General features: G+C 39.6%; 1 protein-coding gene across 10 annotated transcripts in view; it reads right to left on the reverse strand.

The window, feature by feature from the left end:
* USP54 (ubiquitin specific peptidase 54) overlaps nt 1-13,154 on the reverse strand; it is a 158,955-nt gene that overhangs the window by 118,907 nt on the left and 26,894 nt on the right. For 9 of the 10 annotated variants that reach the window (XR_014492701.1, XR_014492702.1, XR_014492703.1 and 6 more), the window contains exon 2: nt 4,617-5,334. Coding sequence is in view for 6 of the 10 variants with exons in the window: in XM_083364159.1 (XP_083220285.1) it covers nt 4,617-4,763 (147 nt within the window). In the remaining 4 variants the exon portion in view is untranslated. Of the gene's footprint in view, nt 1-4,616; nt 5,339-13,154 lie in introns of all 10 variants that reach the window. The other variant, XM_083364160.1, reaches the window with a different exon arrangement.

The following is a 13,154-nucleotide window of genomic DNA, read 5'->3' on the forward strand; positions in this document are numbered from 1 at the left end:
AAAATTTACAATTTGAGATGATAAAGCCGTTAAAGGAACTGTTTCAGACAATTCAGAGGGGGGGAAAGGTGCCACCATCTTGGAAGACAGCTTTTATCTCTTTGATTCCGAAGGAAGACCAGGATGCTACTCAAGTTAAAAATTACAGACCGATATCGCTCTTAAATACAGATTATAAGATATTTGCTAAGGTTTTGGCTAATAGACTGATGAGGGTTCTGCAACAGGTGATTCATGGGGATCAAACGGGGTTTATTAGTGGTAGGCAAATGAAAAATAATGTGAGACATATAGTTGATGTGTTAGAGTTTTTGGAAAGGCACAACCAGATCTCTGCAGCGCTAATCTTTTTAGATGCTGAAAAGGCTTTTGATCAATTGAATTGGCAATTTTTGTTGAAAGTGTTAGATAAAATGGATTTTGGGGAAAAATTTTTACAGCCGATTAGGGCATTATATCAAAAACAAACTGCCCGAATCATAGTTAACAATAGCCTGACAGCAGCATGTAATATTGAGAAGGGCACAAGGCAAGGGTGTCCGTTATCGCCCTTGTTATTTGTGTTAACATTAGAAATACTATTGGTTAAGATTCGGAATTCGGAAAAAATTAAGGGGATACAAGTTGGAGATCAGGACTATAGATTGAGAGCATTTGCAGATGATCTGGTTGTTACAGTGACCCAGCCAGAGAACTCTGTTGTGGACCTGATGGAGATAATAACACAATATGGGAATGTTTCTGGATTTAAAGTAAATATACAGAAAACTAAAATTTTGGCTAGAAATATGACAGTTTCACAGAAGGCTCTCTTAGAAGGATTAACTGGATTTGAGATTGTTAAAAGGGTTAAATATCTGGGGGTGATTTTGTCGCCCTCTAATACAAAGCTATATAAAAATAATTATGAAAAACTATGGGGGAAGATTCAAAAAGAACTGGAGAGTTGGCAAAAATTGCAACTGTCTTTGTTGGGACGGATTGCAGCAGTGAAAATGAATGTCCTGCCCAAATTTTTATTTTTGTTTCAAATGATACCGATTCTTAAGAAAGATTCCAACTTGGAGGAATGGCAGCGTGGTATCAATAAATTTGTGTGGGCAGGGAAAAAGCCACGAGTTAAACTTAAGATTATGCAGGATACTCGTGAGAGAGGTGGCCTTAAACTGCCTAATTTTAAATTATATTATGAAGCTTCTGCATTAGTAGGAATAAGCGATTGGATTAATTTGACGCAATTGAGGTTATTAAATCTTGAGGGCCATGATTTGTTGTTTGGCTGGCATGCATATTTGTTGTATGATAAGAAGGTAGATACTGTGTTTAGGATGCATATTTTAAGACAGGCATTGCTGAGAGTCTGGAAGAAGTATAGACATAAGCTAAGCAGCAAGATACCATTGAGGGCAATTCCAAAACACGCAATAGAAAATATACATGCTGGTTTCAAACATGATGTGACTACGTACAAGGAAATTTTAAGTTTGGAAAGGAACGTTTGGTGTTTGAAATCATATAGCCTCTTGCGAGAAGAGAAGGTTGTTCAAACTTGGTTTCAATATATTCAATTACAGGCCAGGTGGAAAGAAGACCAGAAAAATGGATTTACAATGACTGATGAAAATTTGACAAAGCAGATTAGAAATCAGGGACCAGCACATATTAAACGGATATATCTTGCATTGATAGAGATTGACTCGGAAACAGAGCTTGTTAAGGATTGTATGATTAAATGGGCCCAAAACATCCAGGAAGTTATTACAATGGACACGTGGGAAAAGATTTGGGTGAGAAACGTAAAATTTACTCAAGCTCAAAATCTAAGAGAGAACTTTTACAAAATGTTTTATAGATGGCATCTAGATCCTAAAAAGCTTGCAAGTATGTATCCGAATTATCAGCCTAAATGTTGGAGGTGTGGTGATGAGGATGCAACATATTTTCACATATGGTGGACATGTAAGAAGGTTAAGGCTTTTTGGATAAAAATCTGGTGGAATATGCAGAAGATTTTTAAACAGAGGATAAAGTTTTGTCCGCAACTTTTTTTGCTGGGAATAATTGCAGACGCTACAGTTGTGGACACCAAGCTGATGTTGAACTTAATTACGGCGGCAAGACTTTTGATAGGCCAATATTGGAAGAAAGAGGAGTTGCCGACCATAGAAGAGTGGACTTTAAAGGTTTCCGACCTGGCAGAGATGGCGAAGATTTCGGCCTATTTGAAAGATCATTCGCAAGAACGTTATATTATGGAATGGAGAAAATGGATTGAGTTTATCCAGAACAAGTATAGAGTCAAGAAGTTTTATGTAGCATTCGAATAAGTCTTCTTTCGTTTCTCTTTCTTTTTTTTTATTCTAGTTTTTTATATATATTTAATATTGTTAAGGTGTGTTTTATCCTATATAAGCTAGAGAGTGATGGATTTTAGAACTTATAGTTGTTAGTATATGGTTGTTTATGATTGCCTTTTTATACATATACAGGGAGTGCAGAATTATTAGGCAAATGAGTATTTTGACCACATCATCCTCTTTATGCATGTTGTCTTACTCCAAGCTGTATAGGCTCGAAAGCCTACTACCAATTAAGCATATTAGGTGATGTGCATCTCTGTAATGAGAAGGGGTGTGGTCTAATGACATCAACACCCTGTATCAGGTGTGCATAATTATTAGGCAACTTCCTTTCCTTTGGCAAAATGGGTCAAAAGAAGGACTTGACAGGCTCAGAAAAGTCAAAAATAGTGAGATATCTTGCAGAGGGATGCAGCACTCTTAAAATTGGAAAGCTTCTGAAGCGTGATCATCGAACAATCAAGCGTTTCATTCAAAATAGTCAACAGGGTCGCAAGAAGCGTGTGGAGAAACCAAGGCGCAAAATAACTGCCCATGAACTGAGAAAAGTCAAGCGTGCAGCTGCCAAGATGCCACTTGCCACCAGTTTGGCCATATTTCAGAGCTGCAACATCACTGGAGTGCCCAAAAGCACAAGGTGTGCAATACTCAGAGACATGGCCAAGGTAAGAAAGGCTGAAAGACGACCACCACTGAACAAGACACACAAGCTGAAACGTCAAGACTGGGCCAAGAAATATCTCAAGACTGATTTTTCTAAGGTTTTATGGACTGATGAAATGAGAGTGAGTCTTGATGGGCCAGATGGATGGGCCCGTGGCTGGATTGGTAAAGGGCAGAGAGCTCCAGTCCGACTCAGACGCCAGCAAGGTGGAGGTGGAGTACTGGTTTGGGCTGGTATCATCAAAGATGAGCTTGTGGGGCCTTTTCGGGTTGAGGATGGAGTCAAGCTCAACTCCCAGTCCTACTGCCAGTTTCTGGAAGACACCTTCTTCAAGCAGTGGTACAGGAAGAAGTCTGCATCCTTCAAGAAAAACATGATTTTCATGCAGGACAATGCTCCATCACACGCGTCCAAGTACTCCACAGCGTGGCTGGCAAGAAAGGGTATAAAAGAAGGAAATCTAATGACATGGCCTCCTTGTTCACCTGATCTGAACCCCATTGAGAACCTGTGGTCCATCATCAAATGTGAGATTTACAAGGAGGGAAAACAGTACACCTCTCTGAACAGTGTCTGGGAGGCTGTGGTTGCTGCTGCACACAATGTTGATGGTGAACAGATCAAAACACTGACAGAATCCATGGATGGCAGGCTTTTGAGTGTCCTTGCAAAGAAAGGTGGCTATATTGGTCACTGATTTGTTTTTGTTATGTTTTTGAATGTCAGAAATGTATATTTGTGAATGTTGAGATGTTATATTGGTTTCACTAGTAAAAATAAATAATTGAAATGGGTATATATTGGTTTTTTGTTAAGTTGCCTAATAATTATGCACAGTAATAGTCACCTGCACACACAGATATCCCCCTAAAATAGCTATAACTAAAAACAAACTAAAAACTACTTCCAAAAATATTCAGCTTTGATATTAATGAGTTTTTTGGGTTCATTGAGAACATGGTTGTTGTTCAATAATAAAATTAATCCTCAAAAATACAACTTGCCTAATAATTCTGCACTCCCTGTATACCTTGTATTTAGCTCTGGGAAGTCGGGGGGGAGGGGGGGGGAGGGAGGGGGGGAGGGAGGGAGGTTGGGGGGAGGTAGGGGGGTATAGGGAGGGGGAAGGGGTTTTTTTAAAGGAAAACTGTATTTTAAAACTTTTCAATAAAAAAAAAGAATTCATTCAAATGAAGTATACAAAGTTGTATCTGTGCTTACTGTACTATTGTGGCAATAGCAAGAAAGCAGAAAAGCAATTTTGGTGTCTGATACATTCTGAAAATGGTCAACGGGAAAGGTAAAACTTAATACCAACCTTGTTATTTTAAAAATGATAGCAAAATACTAACACAAGGACTTAAATCCAAAATACTAAATATCTTACGTCTATATTGAATATATGTATCTTATATATACTATGTTAGAGAATCTGAAAACTAGATTAAGAGAAGCTAAGTTTATAATAGGGTCCAACAAAACTGGACTCCACTGCAACTGAAAGTATATGTTTTTAAAACAGCGTAGTGTAGGAAACATTAGAAAGTTTTTTTATATAAAAGATAGGCACATTATTATTTCAGATTTCTTACCTGTAATGCACTATTCAGGAAGCAGCTATTTTGTCCTGGCTCATTGCTGAGACCTTTACTTGGTGCTATAGATGTTGTATTTCGTGGAGTAAACATGCCTTGCACACCACCCGGTCCCACAGAAAAATAATTTCTCTTCCAAGACATATTTCACATTTGATTTATAATATAAAACTGGTTCTGTAGGTGTGCCTGTGGCTTAAAGATTCAAAATCAAAACTAAGTTACACAATATAAAACTTCCTCTGCATTCCTTAATGGTATCTCATGAAGTGACATTTCTTTGAAATCCAGAAACAATAAGCTCTGACAGGAAAACTTCTTTGTATCTAAAAAAAATGGGAGGCAAACTAAATAAAATTATAGTTTTTCCAAGAATGATCATAATGAAGTCCTATATCTGGTCTAAAAAGTTTATTCAGAGAATGAAACATATTCAAAAGCACTAAAAACCAGAAAAATAATCTTCTGTTCTTTTGTAATCTCTGTAGACTAATAAGCAGGCAAAATGAAATAAGAAAAAAAAACCTCTGGCAACCAAAAACCTCTGTCGTTTTCTTCCTGGAATATTGGTACAGCAACTTCACTTTTTATAAGCAAAACAGAGATTCAATACTGTCTTAATTCAGGCAGAAATGATCTTCTTGAAGTTCCTGTAGTTTCATCAGCAAGATCTGAGTGGTATCTTCTATTCTTCCTTCTCTTGTGAGCAGAATGTCTAGCTTTGGCAGAAAGTGAGAGAGAGAGAGAGGGGGAGGGAGGGAGAGAGAGAGAGAGAATAATCAAAGGCTTGCGTCATTTAATTAACATCTTAGTTTTCTTCTGCCAAGATCAGCATTCCCTCACCTCACGTCTCACCAGAAACTCAGGAACAAAGTCAAAGGAAGGGAAAACAAAATCCCACCAAATGACCAAAGAAATACAACTACTACACTTTCCCATAAATATTACTAAAACATATTGATTGGGATGAATTTGGATAACAGGAAATGGTAAGTAAAAAGTGGTGCATATTTTTATTGATTTGGTTACATCTGTTGTTATGATAACAAAAATTTGATTTAAAAAATCAATTCTTTTTATTCAAATGGATTATATTACACCATTGTCATATTGGTGATTGTTAACTGAGATTCTTTATTTGGTCCTGAAGTACAGTAAGAACTACAACAGCAGAATGCACAATGAGTCTATAACTCATTCTCTAAATTGCAGGTATGCAAAATAAATTTTGAAACCAAACAAAACAAGAAACATCTATACATCATGCTAAGTCAATTTGCTTAACTATGTTTTGTTGAATGTCATTTGCTTCAAACATCATGCATGATGGGCTTATGTATCAAGAAAAATGGTTTGGTTTTGATTTAATATATTGTATAAATTATGACTTATGGATTAACATGTACAAATTCAGCCAGGTGTACTTTATTAAAAAAAATAAAACTAAACCAGCTCTTAGTAAAAATCGGACCTAAGATTAAATTATGGTTTGCAAACCATAATTGATCTTACTGATTTTGGCAAAAACAAACATATTATGGATTAACACAATGTATGTACCCAACCACAGTGAAAATTATTTTTGACTAGTTTTGATTGTGGATACAATCCAATCCATAAGCTTAGCTCCATTATATTTAAGCATCAGTCTTCCAATCAGCTTCCACTCTCCCAAACATGTAAGGGAGACCACTGATGGGGACAAGATAAATGCCTTCTTAGTAGCTGTACCAATTTCCCTACTGGAATCCACTCTGGCCAACTGGTTGAGGGCTTCCTATTTAGGAGGTATTCTTCCCACAGACTGAATATACTTCATTTGAATATATTATCCTCTTTATTGGCCCATTCTTATCAGTTAGTCTCTTGTAACTGATTTTGGGAAGAAAGGTATTGCTTTTGCTTCCTTTTAATCTTATACTGGATTTAATTATAACCCAGGTGTATAATATGCACCAGAAGAACAGGATGTATGTTTTAATAAAAATAATCAAATTGATCACTTAATTACAGGGACATTTTAGTATTAGATATCACTAACATTAACAATGACTAAAGAACCAATATTTGTATATTTTTAAAATGCAACCAGATAAAAAATGTGCAGAGAACAAATTAGTCCCAAAACATACAGGTTCTCCTGCAGTTGCTAGACCAGGGGTCAGCAACCTGAAACAGTGAAAGAGCCACTCGGAACCGGTTCCCTCACAAAAGGAAAAACTGGGAGCCGCAAAAAATGTGTGCACATGCGCGTACATGCGCGCATGAGCACAACAGGGTTTGACTGAAGAGTGGAGCCAAGGCGAGATATGCACCTACCCTGCATATTTGAATTGATTGGTTGAACTTTTTTAGTCCCACTTTTTTTTTTTTGGACTGCACATGGCAGAGGACTGGGAGCCGCAGGAGACGGCTGAAAGAGCCGCATGCGGCTCCGGAGCCGCGGGTTGCAGACCTGTGTGCTAGACTGACATAGTCTGGAGAAAAGATGAGATATTCCCAGAATATTCAGTTTTTCCATATCCATACAAGACAGTGTTTACCAATCACTGGAGGGACAAAACTGACAGCATATAGCAGCATACACAAGTTGAAGTACTTCATATAAATGCAAAATCACAGGATTAAAAATCTGAAATAGCAATAGCACTTAGACTTATATACCACTTCATAGTATTTTACAGTCCTCTCTGCGGTTTAGAGCAGTTTTATTGACCTTGGAAGGATGGAAGGCTGAGCCAACCTTAAGGTGGTCAGGACTGAACTCCTGGCTGTGGGCAGAGTTAGCCTGCAATACTGCATTCTAATCACTGTGCCACCATGGCTCCTGATGGTTTCATTTAATAGGCAATTGTCCCAGAAAACAAATAATAAGTGAGTTTTGGATTCTTGATAGAAGGCTAGTGAAATTGCTGTGTCAATGCTGTGCCACTAATCAGCTGAGGATTTGGATGGAAAACAAAATAAAAGGAAACAATAACTGAGGAGAAAGAACAAATCACCAGAAACTTCAAACTAATTAGAAAAATACTGTATATATACAAAGACAATATCATAAGAGTATGTAACACCCTCTTTCCCCACCCCCATTAATTATTTCCAGATCTCAGGAACCACTGGGAAGCAGAATATCTTTAGATAGAAAAAAACCATTATGCAGGTTGGCTCCTAGGCAGCAGCAATGAACCTCCAGCGAAGAAGATATGAGAATGGAAAAACAGCACTTTCACTCCTATACTGAGATCCTGCTCAGCTAGATTCATAAAAATCTCTTACTTTCCTTTTGTCATTTCCCAGCTGAGGGGAAAGAACATAAGTTGATTTTAGAAAAAGAATTCGGTAAAAGACTAGATCAGGGCTTTTCAACTTTTTCACCCATTGTACCACTTTTAGGATATGGCAACATCCGAGTACCACCAGTCACCTAGCAAGGAGTCAAAAACTTGATGACCAAAAAAAAAGTGATGAAGTACAGGTAGTCCTTGACTTACAACAGTTTGTTTAGTGACTGTTCGAAGTTACAATGGCACTGAAAAATGTGCCCCCAAAGCCACAGCCGAGAAGACACCTGCCTGCCTGCCCGGCGGCGCTCTTCCTCCTGTCCGAGGTTTTCATTGTTGTGAGCATTTCTGTTGAGGATTGGCAGCGGGGGTGGGGTGGGGGTGTTTGGTTTTTATTCCCCCCGTCTGCTGGGTGGTTGCAGCAGGTTTTGATCACTTCACATGACCCTTGCCAAGCATCTGAATGTAAATCACAAGACCCTGGAGATGCTGCAACATTCCAGCTGATCGGCACTTCTTCTGGGCTCAGCTGGAGCCTGGCGCTGATCCTGGCGCTTCCACTGAGCCCTGACAGCCCTGCAGCTCCAGCCATCTCTCGCTCAGGCTTGTGCGGTGCTGCAACCGGTTCAGCTCATTCCCCTTCCCCGCTACCACTTTTCTAGGATGGTCACGTACCACCTGCCAGGTGCCAATGTACCACAGGTGGTACCTGTACCACTGGTTGAAAAGCCCTGGACTAGATGACCTCAAGGTCCTTTCCATCTCTGTTACTGTTGCAAGCTGAGAGTTCTGTAAATCCCTCCCCCATCTCCCTCTGGGTGCCTGGCTGGAGACTCTTACGCTACTTAATTCGTGGCAAGTGTTTTTTTTTTTTATATAAAGCAATTGCAATCTGAGAGTTCTGTAAACTACCGACCAACCCTTCTCTGGGCAGCTGAAGATGCTTGAGCTGACTAGCAACAAGTAGGGTTTTTTTAAAAAAGCAACTGCAATGGGTGCAGGGTTTGAGCCAAGGCTGTACTGGAAATAGCTGATGGGCAGCTGGCGGGAAAGCCTCTCAGTTCAGTTAACGATGGCAGTGATCAATTTATTTCATTTATTTATTTTATTTTATTACATTTATATTAAATTTATATGCCGCCCTTCTCCCTAAGGACTCAGGGTGGCGCACAACAATAAAAATTAAAAACATAAAATAGAAAATTTAAAAAAGAATTAAACAATAAATACAATAATTATATGACAATTTAAAAACCAGTAAAAAGCTAAAAAATTAACAAATCGGAGGAAATAGTAAGTCAAATCTTCGTTCATTTAACATCCTATTTGATTCAATTAATAAATTTGATTTTAAAAATTTGTAAAATTGAGTCTGATTCATTTGATGAATTTTTTGACTTATGATCTTAATGGACAGGCTCCATTAGTACCTTGTACTTGCTGTACAGGTACTACCTGTACTTGCTCATATACCTTTTATTTATCAGACAATTAGATTGTAAAACTCTCTCAATTTCTTGTGAACTAGGGAAGCATAATACACAATTGGCAGAAAATCTTCTCAATGCCTAAACTATTTATCAACATCTAACTAGTTTTCCAACATTCTTAAACCTGAATGTTCACAAAACAGCTTCTAATACCAGCATGACTCTTAACTCAAAAATTAAAGCTAATCCAAGAATCACTTGATGTGCTGAATTGAATAATTTACATGTAAACTATAGATGTAATAATAAAAGAATAATTTTATACACACAAACACACACATACATATACACACAATGCATCAAGGTGAGTGTTACAATATGTAAAGAGGAAGGATATGGATTTTGCTTGAATTACTCTACACTTTTGCAGGACTGCTTGTTGAAACTGCATAAACACACAAGAGAAAACTACAATGTTTAGGAAAACGCAATGTAAATTGCACTGCGATGTGTACTTATATGTGTGTCCCTCTTTTCACTGAAAATATGTAAATGAGACTGTTGCTTGCTTCAGTTTTTCAATCCAGTATATTTTTTTCTAATAAGTTAAGGTTGGCTCTGAAATTGACAATGTAGGTCTGGAATGGCTTTGAACAGTTATAAAAATAGAAAAGAAACAGCAAATGTAATGGTGGATCTACATAATGGCGGACATATAGAAATTACCGTATTTTCCGGCGTATAAGACGACTTTTTAACCCATGAAAATCACCTCAAAAGTTGGGGGAGTCGTCTTATACGCCCAGTCGTCTTATACGCCGGAAAATCAGTGGGTGGCGTCTGGCGGGAGCCGGCAGGGCAGTCCTGCGCACGCGCGCACTCCCCGGCTGCTCCTTAGCAGCTGCCTCAAGAGGGAAGAGCGTCGGACGGGAGCCGGCAGGGAAGTCCTGCTCCTGTACGATGCTGCGCTTCCGCCGGGCGGTGCTGGCCGAGACGAGCCAGCAGGCAGCCGCCCGTGAGCGCAGCGCTGAGGGACAGCAGCAGGACGGCCCAGCGCCTGCAGGACAGCCAGCAGCCCCACGCGCAGCAGCAGCCGCCGGCTCAGCAACAGGTCCGAGCACAGGAGCCGCACCGCCAGGCTACCCAGGAAACGCAGCCACACCGAGAGGCTGCACGCCCAGTCCAGCTCCATGAGGGGTAGGGCAGGAAGCCGGCCGGGAAGAGGGACCGGGAGCCCGGGCCGAGCACGCCTCAGCCGACGGTGAGAGGGAAGCGGCACATGAAAAAGAGGCTGCGGGCGGAGCTGCCCCGCCCTGCACCGAATGGGAGAAGTTCAAGGCCTGGGGGGGAAGCAGGAGGGGCGCCAGCCGTGGCGGGGTGGTGGCTGCCCTCCGGCGCTGCCTGCCGCCCGGGAAACACTGCGCCTTGGGGGCTGGCAGAAGCGCGGGAGGGCCGGCGGGGCCAGTTGGGCCTTCGCCTCCTCTGCGACGGACAGGGAGGGCAGGGCATGTAAGTATTTTCCGGTGTCTAAGACAAAAAACCTTGAAAAACGTCTTAAAAGTAGGGGGTCGTCTTATACGCCGGGTCATCTTATACACCGGAAAATACGGTATGGCGTCTCCTGAAAAAGCATCTGTGGCCTTGGGGGTCTTTGCATAAATTCATCTGAGTGCCAATTGTACCCCTTTCTGGACCAGGAGACCTTGTTCATGGTCACTTGTACCTCGGTCACTTCTCAATGAGCTGCATCACATCTACATCACAGCTGCAGAGGGCAAGGTTGTTTGTGGGACTGCTCTTTCCCAAGGATATCTGCCCATCTCACTAGATAGAGTGGGTACACTCCAACTCCCTTCCCTTAAATGCTGTCATCTGATGCGATCCTGGAGGCACTACAGCCCTTTGGAATAACCTCCCACCTTAGATTTGCTTCCTCTCCCCCACCCCAACCAAAAGGCCATGAATTGGGCTAAGATGGAGGTGAATAGTTTGGTTAGCCTGACACCTAGTGGGAAGGGTTCTTCTGATTTTTATTCTATAGTTTTTATTGGCTGTTGTGAATCACATAGAATTACTAATTAAGACAGGTGGCCATATACATTCTTTAAGTAAATAAACATAGAGATGTGCAATCCATTTGAGCCCTGGTCTACATTTGATTTGTCAGAGATAAATTTTCAAAAAAAAACACAAAACAAAAATGAGCCAAGAAAACACTAAATTTTTATATTGTTAGTATGGTTACACTATGACCATTTCGCCAATTAAAAAAAATGATATTTTTTTGAAAGGGATACTCCCAGATTTTGGGAGGTTGAATATAGTCTAGCATACCTCTGTATTCCTGTTTCATGGAGAGGCCCTCAACTTTCTGTAGGGCTCATCTATAATAAATTGTCAACTAAGGTATTTTTTCAGGGCATCAATACTGCAGTAATATCTGCAACTAACAATTGAAAATTACTAGGGTTAAACAGTTACCTAGCTAACAGGGGTAAAACATTATGTAGTACTTATTAAAAGAATGAAAGTTTCCTGGACTTTAAGGACTTAGATCTTTCCTTAAGCTAATCAGACAAGATATGCAAATAATATTGATTAAATGATGGGATGAAGAAATTTGTAAAATATTCAAGAGAGAAGAGAGACAATAAAATGTAATTATCTATTGAAAAGATGGTTGAAAGTTATTTATATATTTCTTTAGTTATCTTTTTAGTTGCACTTGTGTTTTTTATTTGTCTATTATATGAGAAGTCTTAATAAATATAAATAAATTTTAAGATGAAAACATATGCAAATAATAAAGAAAACTAATTAGTACAAAATACATTTTGGCTCCTAGGCTTTGACCTCTCCAAGTCTTACTCCAGGAAATGCAAAATTGAAATGTTCAGTCTCTTTTGCTTCACTCAACTGGAAACTTGTAAATTGCCCAAAGTTATTGGGTGACAGGTAGTATACAAATTTGGGACAACCATGACCTGGATGGATGATTGAGATTCTCCACAGACAGTTAGCTATGCACTTTGGGATGAACACTCTTCAAATGGTGTGGGACTATGAACGGATTTCTAGAAAATATTGTAGACTACAGGAACCATTTGCGCTTCAGTTTGAGTTACGGATAACACAGATTCATGTCCAACAGCTTGCATGTGTCTTCAACAGCAAAGAGACACAGGGCAGAAAACATCCTGCAGCCAAGAAGGCTACACATACACATTTACATACATACACACACACACACACACACTACTCAGGTGACCCTGAGGACAAAGATTGCCGGATCCATGGGAGATTGTAACCTGGAATTCAATATAATGCAAACACAAGGAACAGAAAATAATTCAACCAATGTCTTAAACTTCAAAAGAGCTGATTTTAACAAACTCAGAGAGAACCTAGGAAAGATTTCATGGATGAAAATCCTAAAGGGGAAAACAACTCAAGAACCATGGGAAACTCTGACTATCATAAAAGCCCAGTCCAGCACAATACCACTGAAAAAAGAAAAACAAGAAATCCAAGAAGAAATCAGCAGGAGGATCTCTCTGACAAACTGAAGAACAAGTACAGAAAATGGAAAGAGGGACACATAACTACAGCTGATTATCAGCAGACAGCCAGAATATGCAAAGACGAAGTCAGGAAAGCAAAGGCTCAGAATGAACAAAGACTTGCAACAGAAATCAAGAATAATAAAAAAAGTTTTTTTCAACATACTAATAACAAGAAAAAAGTAAACTGTACGTCTACTAAGGAGAGAAGATGGCAAGGAAGTAACAAGCAATAGGGAGAAAGGAGAGCTGCTTAACTCATTC

Source organism: Vipera ursinii, assembly GCF_947247035.1.
Source record: "Vipera ursinii genome assembly, chromosome: 5".
Classification (NCBI taxonomy): domain Eukaryota; kingdom Metazoa; phylum Chordata; class Lepidosauria; order Squamata; family Viperidae; genus Vipera; species Vipera ursinii.